The sequence below is a fragment of the Sander vitreus genome, chromosome 11 (assembly GCF_031162955.1).
Source record: "Sander vitreus isolate 19-12246 chromosome 11, sanVit1, whole genome shotgun sequence".
Classification (NCBI taxonomy): Eukaryota; Metazoa; Chordata; class Actinopteri; order Perciformes; family Percidae; genus Sander; species Sander vitreus.
Genome location: NC_135865.1, coordinates 13681167 through 13696315, shown reverse-complemented (window position 1 = coordinate 13696315; position 15149 = coordinate 13681167). Strand labels below are relative to the sequence as shown.

At 39.1% G+C, this 15149-nt stretch overlaps 1 protein-coding gene across 2 annotated transcripts; it reads right to left on the bottom strand.

The window, feature by feature from the left end:
* Positions 1 to 915: 915 nt before the first annotated feature.
* On the bottom strand, positions 916 to 14108 carry pfkla (phosphofructokinase, liver a). Of its 2 annotated transcripts, XM_078261721.1 has the most exons (22): positions 13847 to 14107; positions 12971 to 13044; positions 12767 to 12844; positions 11611 to 11800; positions 11109 to 11274; positions 10575 to 10619; positions 10391 to 10499; positions 8862 to 8957; positions 8523 to 8615; positions 7051 to 7176; positions 6901 to 6965; positions 6645 to 6708; positions 5028 to 5174; positions 4846 to 4916; positions 4182 to 4269; positions 3926 to 4078; positions 3384 to 3548; positions 3225 to 3286; positions 2070 to 2181; positions 1853 to 1952; positions 1653 to 1758; positions 916 to 1562 (listed from the first exon to the last, which is right to left on the bottom strand). In XM_078261721.1, exons 1-22 carry the CDS (start codon positions 13929 to 13931, stop codon positions 1415 to 1417), a joined length of 2343 nt encoding a protein of 780 aa, XP_078117847.1. In that variant the 5' UTR covers positions 13932 to 14107; the 3' UTR covers positions 916 to 1414. The 2 variants fall into 2 exon arrangements, with proteins under 2 accessions (XP_078117847.1, XP_078117848.1); XM_078261722.1 differs by lacking the exons at positions 916 to 1562; positions 1653 to 1758; positions 1853 to 1952; positions 3225 to 3286 and having other exon boundaries at positions 2089 to 2181; positions 13847 to 14108.
* Positions 14109 to 15149: the final 1041 nt, after the last annotated feature.

The window sequence follows — 15149 nt, the reverse complement described above, 5'->3', positions numbered from 1 at the left end:
TTACCGGCTCTTTTTTCAACGAGAAGGTACTGCTTTTTTACTGTATCCCCTCTTTCGTTTATACAATATTACTACAACAAAAATACCAAACTATGTTCCTCTCTTTTCAGAAAACCACAGAATCAAAGTCATCAGCCTGTAAGTATCAAATCTCTATTTTTGTGATGTGTATTACCTGCTTTGAACTACAGGTATGTATATGATTTTGCAGGTCCAGAGTTCTTGTTTGGCCAACCAGAGCAAATTGAAGACTTCCAGTTTGCCTTTACCCCCAAGAGCCCTCAGACAACTAACAAAGATACCACCAGGGAGGATTTTCCATTTTCATTCAACTTTTAAGAGTTGGAAGAAAAATATCTGAAATGCTGAATTATTTGTTTGAAAATTGTGTTTGTAAGACCAGTTTGTTACTTGTTTTCTTCGTTAATGTTCCCATATAGTGGGTAATGACGAATACCTTCGCTAAGGGTTCATGGTTTAACACTATAATACAACTTCAACAGTTCAAAAAAGTGAAGTTTGCCATGTAGAATTTTGTTTCTTTGTTCTGTTTGTTATTTATTTCTGTCTGTTTAACTTAATGTTATTTTAAAAAGCTATTTACACTACAAAGAACACATTTCTAACATTACCACAGTTGAATGACATTTTATTGAAGATATAGCATTATTATCAAAATACACAACGTACGTTTATATTTCTTTACAGATTTCTCTATTGTACGTATAGTAGTTGTGAAGTTTATTACACTGTGTAATAAACTGCATATTTTGTGTATTGCAGACAGAAGCAGTGTTTCAGTCCTACACAGTGTATAAATAAAATGAAATAGTCATCACACACACACAATAGTCATGTTCCGATGAGTCACATAGTCACATTCTGACATACAGTGAGTTAAAGCACCAATCACAATCTCAAGCCAACCACTGGACCACTTTAATTTTTGTGGAAATTAAAAAGGTGCTCCAAAAAATATAGTAGCTCTCATTTATAGCTGAATCAAATATGGATATAAATACTTCTTTTACTTAAGGTTTCTGATCAGATTATTTCAATTCACACCACGTTTTATATTATATATTTAGTAGTTCATTAATACAATTTCATCTTTGTGGCACCTGCTTGACTTTTTATTGCAGTGATTTGACTACACAGAGGCTTGGCACAAAGGAATAGCAAAATCTGATCTATTGAATGCCTCATTCAATTAATGAATACTTCACGTACATTTTTACACAATACTACTGTATCTCCTGTGACACTGACAATAGACTGAGATCAATGCTGGCTTTAAAAGTCTACATGCATAGCAGCGGATTAAAAACCACTCTTAAAGTATGTGGTCTGCATAAGAACAAAGGTTGGACAGATGAGGTTAAAAAAAAGTGCAGCGAGTAAACTGTTAGAGAGCCTAGAACCCAGAGTCAATGCTGATGGAGCGTCGAGTCACATGTTCAATCTCACCTGGGACATATTCACAGAAGCTGGTTTGGTACTTGGCCAACATTTTTAGCATCGGCCGAAGATTAAACCACCACTGGACCTTGGGTATTCGGTGTCTGAAAAACAGACACAAATGAAATGATTAAGACTGATTTATCACAAATTCTATTTATATGTAACGTGACACGTAATGTGACATGGCTTACTCAAAATCAGTCATATCCTTCAGTTCAGTGACAGGGATGAATGAGATGACCTTTCTGTTGAGGCCAAGCACACATGCTGTATCTGGTGAGTTGGCGAACACACGGCCTGGTGGGGAAAAAAAAAACAGTGGAATCATTACATTGCTGGGGTTTCTGAGCAATTCATTTATGTCAACTACGACTTAATACAGTAACTGTACCTTGTCGGAAGTTTTCAGTCAATCTCTCAGAAATCCACTGGATAGCCTTAACACCCAACTTAGTGCCAAAGTTTCTATCAAAGGGAGAAGGTGCCCCTCCCTGGAGCACAAACGGAGTATAAATACATTGCAAGACTCGGTCTCTTCACAGTATATGAGTCACTATAATGGAAATCTTTGGTAAGCTGTGTTTTGCCAGAGTTAGTGGCTCTTGTACCTGCTGAAGGTGTCCCAGCACATTGACTCTGCAGTCAAAGATGCCCTTTCCCTCTGATGAGTATAGCCTATGGATGAAATCTGTAGTGTAATTTTCATGGCAATTTTCATTCCTGTTGTGACAGAAAATGATCAACAAAGTAAAAAAGAAATCAGACAATGTTTTTAATATATATATATATATATATATCAAAAAGATGGACATACTGCACAGCATATATGGAACATATTACGGCTGTGTGTGTGTGTGTGTGTGTGTGTGTGTGTGTATATATATATATATATATATATATATATATATATATATATATGTTGTCAATCGATTAAAAAAAAAATCTAATTAATTACATACTCTGTGATTAATTAATCGAAATTAATCGCATACATAATTAACAGTGCCTGAAGAAGTAAAAAAAGAAGGGTACTAAACAACAGTTGGTGACATTAAAGAACGGCTTGTTTATTGCTAAGGCCATATGGTCAAAATTAAATGATTTAATAATAATAATGTATAACAATAACTTACGTTATCTGTCAGCATTGTAACTGTGTTTAATCCAGCTACTAGCTAGCGGTAGGCTAACGTTAGCTGCTGTTGAGTATAGTGTTAACTAGCGTCACGTGCAGCGGTGTTTGTGTTGCCTGTATCGTCTGTTTCAGAGCATCAGAGAGAAGCGCAGACATATCAGTGGCACCAGATTTCGGTAGCCAGGGTTGGCAGGAAGAAGATTTTTACAAGTAAACGTTCCAATCAATGATCCAGGCAGAACATTCTCGTCTCCCTCCTTCATTTTACAGTCCAATGGTGCTAGAACGGCTCTGGGTCAAACATGGCTCCAAGGATAGCACTGTCCTTCAGTCAGTTAGTCCACCACTTTGATCCAGACTGAAAATATCAACAACCTCTAGACTGATTGCCATGGAACTTTGTACAAACAATAATGTTCCCCATATGATAACTTTGGTTTATGACCAAATGCCTGCAAACTACAAACACTACCATCATTCTCAGCAGTACTTTGTTTTTAGCAAATGTTAACATGCTAACACGCTAAGGTGATGTACTGATGGAACGTAGATGAAAAGATCAGACCCTTTTTTATTAGATTTTGCATTGCATAAGCTTGTATGGCTAATTGACTGAGATGTTGTGTACCTCAGTACTAGACCCCGCTGGACGTCCTTCTTCATCTTTTCAGTCAAATGCTCCACATTGGTCTGTCAACAGGCCAGATCATTAAAGTGACAGAAAGCTGTGAACATTGTAGACAAAAAAAAAGAAACAGCAGAGGTTTTTCTTTTCTTTTGGTCTTACCTTCAAGTCATAGATGTTGAAGGGGTCTTCAAAGATGTAGGCTGCGTCAGCACCCACAGCTATACCAGTGCAGGTTGCCAGATATCCACAGAACCCACCCATAGTCTCCACCACAAACACTCTTCTCTTGGTCCCAGAGGCAGATTGCTTGATCTTGTCACAACCCTTAAGAAGAAATCCAAATGGCAGTGTGAAAGGAGACATTGGCAATTGAAGGCAGGGTCAAAAGTGTGGGTCTGGAAGTGGAGTCAACATCAACACCCACCACTAACTGTGTACAGTTTTGGAGCCCATAATGCAGTGTGGTGGTGTGAACTAGAGTTCTGCCGGTCTCTGTCTCCTTCCTCTCAAAGTTAAAAACTAAAAGTCTATATACTCACTGCCGCCCCTGTTTTGACTAAGTATACAAAGTTCAAAGTGTACCTTATTAGTACAGCAGCTCATATAACATGCAGTGTTTTCTGGCTTGGTTCAGTCTCTATTCGCTGTTAATCCTGAAACATCAAAGTCACACAGTTAATTTGCCATCTGCTCAGCATTACCTCCATGGCAGCATTGACAGCCGTGTCTGCTCCCAGGCTGAAGTCAGTTCCAGGGACGTTGTTGCTGATAGTAGCAGGGATTACACACATGGGGATGCAGAGCTCATCATAGTGACTCCGGGCTTCAAACAGCTGCAGCACACCTGCGTAGCCCTTTGAAAATCACCAGCAGATAGATTGAAAACCTCTTTGATGTAACACTGACAATAATATACAGGTACTGCACTTCTGTTTTTTTGAAGGGTTGTTCTTATACCTCGAACCCTCCAATTACAAGAAGAGCTGAGATATTGAACTTGGTGATGGTTTCCACAATCTTCTCCATGTGTTTGTTTGGAAGAGTTCTGAAACAGGGCATGAAACAGAAATCAAAAATCACTTTGAGAGGCACTCTGACAATTATACATTTTGCTAGTCACTAGGAGATGTTGCATTATGGGAACTGTAAGATTTTGGACATTGTAACACAATATTGATAAAATCCTCTATCACAGTATAGTTATATATATTAAAAAGGTAGGAATATTAAAACATCAATATATATTGTGATAAGGATTTTCTTTTAATAGAAAATTTTGATTTGGCTAATCTAGCAAATTAAAATCCTGACAAATCAAGGAACTTTATCATGTTCATCCAAAAATGATGAAACTCCAGTTCAGCAATAATGCAGACCTGCTACTATAATTGATATTCCACATGTCCCTCTGCGGCCAGTACACCCAGGGATATGACAGGGATCCATAAAACAGTATAAATGATATGACAAAATCTCTGACAATGATTCATATTGCCTAATTGTAGCCTCTCCTGCATCAATTTAAGCCTGTATTTTCCCTAAAGTCCCCAAACGTTATGAAAGTACAATATTAAACTGTTGGAGTACTCTTAAGATTAACTAAATATGTTCATATGCTCACCGTTTTGTCCCCAGCAGTGAGCCCCCTTGGCCTGTCCATCCCGCCACACTGTGCCATTCCATTTCAGAAAGCTGCAGACAGACAGGTGTCAGTACTGAACAGTTTCCACTCAGTCTCATACAGGATACTTGTTGCTAAAATCTACTGCAGTGTGGTAAAGACTGAGTAGTAGAAGCCCTCACCTCTCCATTTGCAAGTCCTTGGAAGCCATCCTGGACAGCGTAGACCTTGTGTCCTTGAGCAAGCGCCAACCTTGCGGCAGACCTCACCGCTGCGTTCATCCCCGCAGCCGGAGCTCCCACGTTCAGAATAGCCAAGGAGAAATTGCTCTGAGGGAACATGATTCAGATATTAATACAGTGGGGCTCAAAAGTTTGGGCACCCCAGGTAAAAATTTGTATTAATGTGCATAAAGAAGCCAAGAAAAGATGGAAAAATCTCCAAAAGGCATCAAATGACAGATTAGACATTCTTATAATATGTCAAAAAAAGTTAGATTTTATTTCCATCATTTACACTTTCAAAATAACAGAAAACAAAAAATGGCATCTGCAAAAGTTTGGGCACCCTGCAGAGTTAATACCTTGTACTGCCCCCTTTGGCAAGTATCACAACTTGTAAACGCTTTTTGTAGCCAGCCAAGAGTTTTTCAATTCTTGTTGGAGGTGTCTTCGCCCATTCCTCCTTACAAAAGTCTTCCAGTTATTTGAGATTTCTGGGCTGTCTGTCACGCACTGCTCTTTTAAGGTCTATCCACAGATTTTCAATTATGTTGAGGTCAGGAGACTGTGAAGGCCATGGCAAAACCTTCAGTTTACACCTCTTGATGTAATCCACCGTGGATTTTGAGGTGTGTCTAGGATCATTATCCATTTGTAGAAGCCATCCTCTCTTTAACTTCAGCTTTTTCACAGATGGCATCAAGTTAGCGTCTAAAATTTTATTGAATCCATTTTTCCTTCTACTAGTGAAATGTTCCCTGTGCCACTGGCTGCAATACAACCCCAAAACATGACTGATCCACCCCCATGCTTAACAGTCTGGCCAAAAAGTTCTATTTTAACCTCATCGGTCCACAGAACTTGTTTCCACAATGCATCAGGCTTGTCTATATGTTCATTTGCAAACTTCAAACGCTGATTTTTGTGGTGAGGACGTAGAAGAGGTTTTCTTCTGATGACTCTTCCATGAAGACCATATTTGTTCAAGTATCTCTTTATAGTGGAATGGTGTACCACAACTCCAGTGTCTTCAGTTTTCTAGACAACTGCTTAGAAGAACCCATGGTGCTGATTGTTGGGGCAAGGTCAGATGAGTCTGGGCATTTAAAACCTTTGAGATTGACATCACCTGGTCTTTCCAGACAATGATTGAGAACAATCCATGACATGGTCAGGTCTCAGCTTTCCAAAGGGGGCGGTGCATGCTATAAACTCGGCAGGGTGCCCAAACTTTTGCAGACGCCATTTTTTGTTTTCTGTTATTTTGAAAGTGTAAATGATGGAAATAAAATCAAACTTTTTTTGACATATTATAAGAATGTCTAATCTGTCATTTGATGCCTTTTGGAGATTTTTCCATCTTTTCTTGGCTTCTTTATGCACATTAATACAAATTTTTACCTGGGGTGCCCAAACTTTCGAGCCCCATTGTAAGCACATTTGTGCTTAAATGTTGTGATTCTTTTGCATGTGAATGCTAATACTGTGTGTGTGTGTGTGTGTGTGTGTGTGTGTGTGTGTGTGTGTGTGTGTGTGTGTGTGTGTGTGCGTGTGTGTGTTCATGTTAGTGAGACTTACCTCAGACTGGATGGGCTTCTCGAAGGCAAGAAGCTTGTAGATGTTCCAGTTGTTCTCAAAACTCCTGCAAGCAAATCATTATTTTTTAGCTTGGACTTGTTTATTATTTGCATAGAAAAATTTAAAAAAAATTGTGTGCATAATAAAATTAATATGAATAGATGATATATTTACAAGGGACTGCCAAAGCAGTTTTGCACTATAATAATAATAATTATAACTATTGTATATACATGAAAAACATCTCAGCTCTCACCCTCCACGCAGTTTGACAGCCTCATCAAACCTCTTCTCGTTCATCGCCGTCTGCACCAATTTAGTCTGCAAATGACGGTACAATCGAAAAATAGTTAGTATGTTAGTATGTCCAATAAAATCAACTATAGAAGAGAGGAGAGTGACTCACCATCTCCACACACTCCATTAGAGGCAGACGAACAGCACGGTTACCTGACAGGCCGATGGCACAGGCTGGGGTGTCGGGAGTGGCCTCCAATAGGGCAATCACCGCCTCCATTCCCAACTTACTGCTCTACAAACACAATAGAGTCCATACTGTACAAGTGCATTTACATGCTTAGATATTGAATGTTGAGGGGCATCACCTCCTACACATCAGTAATGTCTTGTATTGGTCATATCGATGACGACAATAATTTGTCTAAATGAGAGGCATGTTCTACATTTAGGCAGTTTAGATCTACCCTTTAATGTTCAAACTATTTCTGAAATAGATAAATAATTGTATGGCCTCAACAATTTGTTAAAGGACAATTCCGGCGCAAAACGAACCTAGGGGTTGTTAACAGATGTGTACCCACTCTGTCGCTCTCTGGGACATGTTTTCATGCTAATCGAATGAGTTTGGAGCTTGAAAGACGCTAGCGCGGACCGCTGATTAGCTTACAATGCTAGTATTCGGGGCACAGGGAACGTAAAAACAAATCGCTATTTATACCACTAAAAAGGCTCAAAATATCACCACACTTCAACGGTAGCATAATGAGGGTCCCTAAATGTTAACCGAAGCATTGAGAACTTTGTAAGTGTACCGACAGTTTATTGAACGAAGAGCTGCGGGAGCTCCGTGAAAGGGCTATGAGAGAGCGAGAGCTACCGGTAGTCAATGCCGCAACACAGCCTCGTACGTCGGGAAACTGGTGGTGTACCTGCGGACATTGTGAAGTTATGGCCACCGAACAGGAGTGTCTGTGTTGCAAGGAGTGGGACCTGTTGCGTCGCGATGCCCAAGAGACGCAGTGTTTTGTACAGTCTGAAGATTTCCCCTCTCTGATAAACAGGGCCTTTACTTTTTCGGCGACCCAGACCGGAGGGACCAGATGGACAGTTATCCACTGAGTAAGTACACTAGACAAGTTATGCAGAGTGCGATTATTTCAGATATATTGAGCAAATTGCTTTTGATTTTAGTTTGCATCGCCAACTGGAAGTCATGACCAGTTTCCAAGACGGCGGCGGCATGTAAACATGAACATTTATGTCTTTATAATCTATCTTTTCAATAAACTGTCGGTACACTTACAAAGTTCTCAATGCTTCGGTTAACATTTAGGGACCCTCATTATGCTACCGTTGAAGTGTGGTGATATTTTGAGCCTTTTTAGTGGTATAAATAGCGATTTGTTTTTACGTTCCCTGTGCCCCGAATACTAGCATTGTAAGCTAATCAGCGGTCCGCGCTAGCGTCTTTCAAGCTCCAAACTCATTCGATTAGCATGAAAACATGTCCCAGAAAGCGACAGAGTGGGTACACATCTGTTAATAACCCCTAGGTTCGTTTTGCGCCGGAATTGTCCTTTAATGTGTCATAGCTGCATTTTTGCAGTATAAAAACATTCAGTATGTTGTCCAACTCACCAGTATTCTGTCAAACGCTGAGGGAGTTCCTCCTCGCTGAACATGACCGAGTACTGTCACTCTGGTATCATAACCCAGCCTCTGTACCACCAGCTTTAAACACACATGGAAGCATTTCAGTATATCATGGGTTTGTCATTTAGCATGCATACACAACAGACATACTATGAGAGAAAAGTCCTTAACAAATATTTAAGAGGAAACTCTGAACACTGAACTATAATGCTCTCTGCTAGTTCAACCTTTGCCTGTTTACATTTTAATGATATTTCTACATCGCAGGCAGTTGTTTCATACATTGCCATCAATCAGCCCCAGTCCTTAAATCTTTAAACTTACGTCTTTTACATAAGTTGAGGTGATGGGCTTGCCATTTCTATCGATGGCTCCCTCTGCGATGATTACAATGTTGAGTCTTGACCCTGTTATGCGGCTCTGGAGGTAAACAGATATATACATATTAGCCAGTAAGTCAGGAAGTACAATCCTGCTTTTGAGTCCTATATTTTAAGAGAGGTAAGGGACTGTTCGTTGATTATTTCAAGGGCCACCGGAGGAGTTTTGGGACCTTTAGTCAAAATAGACCTGACCCTCCCTTCACCTGCAATAAATCTTTGATGACCCTCCAAAATGATATGGGAAAAAGGGATGACCCTCCCCAACAACCTATTGATGCCTTCTGTACTGGTTTGCACTTGGCAAAGACATACAGATAGCCATTGTTTTTTTTTTTTTTACAGCTATGACATATGTGACTAAACCTCTGCATTCTGATATGATGCATCACACTCCTCTGTTATGGTGTGGTGGCCATTTCAGTAGATTTACTCACTAACATTGTTGTGGAAACACAATAAGCATGAAAACTAAATGCACACTTCCTGCATTACAGCATTACTTACTAAGTTACTCATCTAGTAAACTAGTACTTCACATGAAATAGTACATCACATGAAATTAAACAATAAAACATTGAGACCATTCAGCAAAGCACATTGGGTAATTCAACACTAGTTGCTATGGACTCGCTTCCTCAGTCATTTTATATTTTAGCACATAGGTAAAGCTGCCAAAGCTGAACATTATCCAAAACTCCATTTCTCAGACAAGCGTCAATTTGGGAGCTTGCATGCTACCACTCCTTCCTTCTCAAATGTCGTTTATATATATATATATATATATATATATATATATATATATATATATATATATATATATATATATATATATATATATCTCACCGGGACCGAAAGGATATTTGAGTCGGGTATGGCTGCAGCCTGGAGACCTCCCGTCTCATGCCATCCCTGCTTGGTGCAGTCCGCAAGCTTTGACTTTTCAAAATAAATCATGCTAATGAATAAAATTATTTTTTCATCAGATGTCTTAGTTACAACACAATGGAGCTAGCAAAGCAGTTTTGTGTTTATGTGCGAGCGGGATTTATTCAGTTTGGGAAATCCCACGGTCTCTAAAGCTACAGTTCAAATTGTCTGGCTGACTAAACAGGGAGGGACCCATCTGCTAGTGATAGGGGCCAAGACTGAGAGAGCTACATGGAGCTACATGGATAAATATGCACCAAACAAGCCACTTTGAAATGTTGCTGTTCTCACGAATACAAAAGTTGGGTGACCCTCCTCCCTAGACTAAATAACCCTCCCCTCAACAAAGAATAAAAAGACATGACCCTCCCCTATTTTCCTCCGGTGGTCCATTCCATAAATACCGAAGGATCCCTAATTCAGACCAAAACATGTCTATATTTATCCTATTTCAAAACAAAGTGACCTCACCTGTAAATACATTTATACATATGTACCTGGGGCTAATATACAGTCTTGACTTGACTGGTTTTTGTGTCTTACCCCCTCTAGACGGGAACACATACAGTCCTCCCAGCCCTCTTGAGGAGGAGCTTCTGGAATAAGGAGCCAGTCCGCCCCAGATGCCAGTGCTGACACCAAAGCCAGATATCTGGAGTAATAGAACAATTTGTATAATTGACTGGCAGTTTATGAAAGAAAGCAAATTTGTCAGAGTGTAACTCACCCACAGTGTCGCCCCATGACTTCCAGAACAAAGGTGCGCTGGTGGCTATAGGAGGACATTTAAAAAAAAAAACATAAGCAAACAAGGCAGCAAGTCCAGGCAAGATCACATTCCAAACAGGCTTGAATGGGTGAGTTGGGTTATAACAAAATTTGGCTTAGATGATTGCATTCCATCATTACACTATGCAGGTATAAATACACATAAGATAAGTCTAATATAGGGCTGCAACAAAACAATTATTTTCACTATCAATTACTCTGCTGTTTATTATTTTTTTACAATCATTTTCACTTCTCTGAGCACGTCAGTTGCACATTTTGTCCGAATAATGGTCCAAAATAGATAGTATCTATGTACTGTTATAAACATATCTATTTACTACTGTGTTCTTGTTATATCTTCATATTCTATAACTTATTTACTAATCACTGAACAAATGAATATCACTCATGTCAGCGACCTCATAATAATTGATTTGATGAAACACCAGCTGCTTCAGTGCTGCCACTGTTCAATATCACAGTGTCTGACCTTTGTGCAGTGGTCATGATAGCATCAATTATCTCCATGATGCGATGCAGCGCAGAGTCAGCTCCGATGGTCATGTCAGTGCCGCAGAAGTCGTTATCGATGGAGCCCACAAGCCCCACGATGTTCAGGTGGCCATGCTGCCTGGCTAGAGTGTCTGTGATCCTTCCTGAAGTAACACACACATATTGCTGTAGATGTTACACTAGCTGCTTCCTATTATATACACCAAAGCAAAGGGAAATATTCATATTACTACAGAATGATTCATAAATATAAATGCTAACTTTGTGGATGATAGAGCTCTTTAACTGTCTATACCAGTGTTGACATTAAAGGATATAAAGTCGATCACATACCCTGGACAATGAAATGATGCCTTAAAGGATTATTCCAGCATATAATGAAATTGTATTTACTGTATTGTTTCCTATAGTATGAGTACATAATGAAGGTTAACTATTTTTTAAGGCTCAGCGACAAGTTGACAACGAGAGCACTTTACCTTTCTGTACGAGCTCATCCAGCAGACTGCTCCACTCACTGCGGAAGATGTTGGCTCCGGTGAGGCTGCCGTCTCCACCACACACACACAGGTTGGTGATGCCTTTCTTCACCAGGTTGAAGGCGGCAGCAAGCCTGCCCTCACGGGTTGTGAAGGCCTTGCATCGGGCGCTACCTATCACAGTGCCACCCTGCAGCAGAGACATCATATAACAAGTGACAAACCAAATCAAGATAAACAAGACATTGTAATCTTTGAAAAATGTCAAGCTAAGTCTCAGATCCATTTCGTTTTACTCTGGCTACTGATGGTATTGTTACATGGTGATATGACACATCAGACATATAAAATGGAATGGAATTCTGATTAGGTGAAATGTGAGCAGAGATTGGAAACAGAGCCTGATTGCAAGTCGTCACTCCAAACATATTTGTGCTTTGAGGCCAATTGTGAACTGCCATCCAAGGCTTAGAAATAGCAGAGGCTCCCAATTTAAGGGTTGTGAGCCCCACAAAGCATCACAAGATTAATCTAAGGGTTTGTGAGATAATTATTACAGTAGGAAATAAGAAGAAAACAATATTCTGCTACAAAAGGTGAAATTACTCTTTGTTTGAACTGCTCAAAATTCATAAACATTTACCCTGAGATTACTGGTGAGTAGACATTGCTTTGTATTAAGGGGTCATAAGCAAAAAAGAAAGAAGGAATAGAAACCAGTGCTATATAGAATCTGGACTTATCTGGATTGTATGATGTAGGTAAAACGCAACAATAAAGAAGAAACAATAGAAAAAGTAGCACATGCACTTCAATACATTTGCTGCATAAATTCAAGACAACTTAATGCAAAAAGGACAGTTCAAATGCTTATAATTTTTTTTTGAATAGCGCAACATTCAGCTTCTTCAGGCTTAAAGCACATGCAGCAAGGCCCCTTACCAGTTTATAATCAGTATTATACAGGCAGGAAGAGAAGAGATGAGAGGAGATGGATGAAAAAAATAACATTCCTATTAAATCCATAAAAAAGAAAGAGAAATAGAAAGAGATAGTTAAGACCAGGGAGAAACAAATTCTAAATCGGAAAACTATTAAAGCATAATATGCCTTTTTCACGAGAGATTTTGACATGCAAGGTCATATTTTAACCTACCTGTTGGATGATGTTGGTCACACTCTGCCAGTGTGCCAGTTTGATGTTGTCTCCCCCATCCACCAGGCCCTGGTATCCCTGAAAAGTAATTTTCCAAATGATATGTTAATGGTAAAAATGAACAATGTGGGCTGTTCAAGCAAGCATAAAGAAAGACCTAAGTAATGTTTAATGAGGTCATATTAATACAAACAGCTTGTTTACCTCATAAATAAGATAGACCTGGGCCCCCACATAGATGCCCATTCTGGTCACAGCTCGGACAGCAGCATTCATCCCTGGGTCGAGGATAGTTGCATAAAAATATTAGACTCACCTCTGCTTCTCATTACACACAAGCTGTTACACAATTACCTTGCATGAAGAAATCAAACACTGCGGTGGATATGACTTCATTATCTCGTATTCAACAAAGGTGCCACCTGCTCTGTGTAAACAGTAACCAAAGTCCTTGACAAGCATTACTTGAACAGACCCTGACACTGTATGAGTTACCAGTGGTGGAAGTACTCAGATTTAGTACTTAAGTAAAAGTAACAGTACCACAGTCTGTTACAAGTGCATTCTTAATTTTACTTTAGTAAAAGTACAAAACAATAAGTGTGTGCTTAAAATCCCACAAGTAAAAGCATGCAGTATGCAGAATGGCCCATTTTAGAATAATGTTATATTATAGGATTATATTATTGATGCATTCAGCACTTTAATGTTGAACTTGTAAAGGTGGGGCAGATTTTAATTACTGCTGGGTAGCCTTTGGACTTTACCCCAGAGGATCAATAAAGTCTTAATTTATTGATATGTTGATTATATTTTGTATTATTAATCTGAATCTGCAAAGTAACCAGTAGTACCTAAATGTATCAAATGTGTAGTGTAGTGAAAATACTATATTTGTCTCTGAGTTGTAGCAAAGAAGTATAAAGTAGCAGGAAATGGAAATAGGATACCTCAAAAAGTACCTTAAGTACAGTAACGTTACTAGAGTAAGTGTAACGTACTTCCTTCCAACCATTGTGACTTATAGTTCCATACTTAAAGGCTGCTAACTAATGTTAATTTGGCTGAGTTTAAAGTCACCTTGTGCATCTCCACCGCTGGTCAGCACTGCCATGGCTCGACCAGCTCCCGTCATCTTCAGTTTCTCCAAGTCCATCGAGGACATTTTGACCCCCTCAGTTTACGACAAGGAAATAGGGCGAAAATGAAGAATGATCCGTTTACTAGCTAAATAATGTGGTTCGGTTTTAGGTAACGTTAAACCCGGGACAGGTGTTGCTTCCTCGTTAGCGGTAGGTTAAACTTGAAAGAAGTTACAGCAGTTTCCAGTGTAACTCCGCCCTGTTCAAAGGAGAGCTCACTGGGAGGATCCTAATAGGCGTTTATTTTAGCATCCCGCACCGTGCGGAAAACTCTTTTCCAGATTTAACAAGTTTTATGTCATTAACCCCGCCTTCTCGTCGAGCCCGAGGTGAACAGCACGTACAACATGAACTAATTTCAACAGGTTATTGCGCAAAAAATCACATCAGAGGACACGTATCTAGAACTTGAACTATGTAGAATTGTAGAACTAGAGCTAGGGATGTAGATAAAAATGTTCTCCCTTTGCAACATAATTAGGCCAGTGAAGCAAGATAATTCCCAAAGTATATTTTTGTACCAGCATACATAGTAAAATAAATGAATAGTATGAATACATAATAGACAATATAAAGTGAGGTGGACAGTAAAGTATTGTATTTTGCCACAGTTTTTACTACAGTGGCTACTGAGGAGCAAAATAATCGAAGGGCAGTTAAGGCTTTTATTTTTATATTGCCTAATTCAGTAATTTCTTGCATTCTATACCAGCTAATGCACACTTAAACTGGTATAACAAAAAATATTAAATAATTAGCTCTGCCTCCAAGTTTTGCTCGAAAAGCAATAAAAATTTTAAAAACACCATATCAGGGTTATAGCTACCAGTCATGTCCTCAGTATTGTTTCTCAGAATTTGGATATTTAACAATCTGAGGAGGAGTTTACACATACACTTACAGAAGTCATGCAGAGTGATTTGTAAGTCTACTTCTGCTATTCTTTAGAATCAGTATCTTTGAATGGTCCGGGTGTTCAAATTAATGGATTTAGTGTTCTCCAACAATTTCCTGGCAGTTTGGATAAAAAAAAAAAACGTTATGAAGGGAGATACAATTTACAGAAAATATAACTAAACAGTCAAATAAATAAATAAAAATAATGTAAGAAATATATGTATTTAAGGGGGTGAAATTGTGCAGCCTCAGTACTTCTAAAATCCTGGCTATGGTCGTGTTTCATATTACATTGATGTTATATAAAACCCTTGGACTACGGGTACTGTAGCTTCTATGACTAC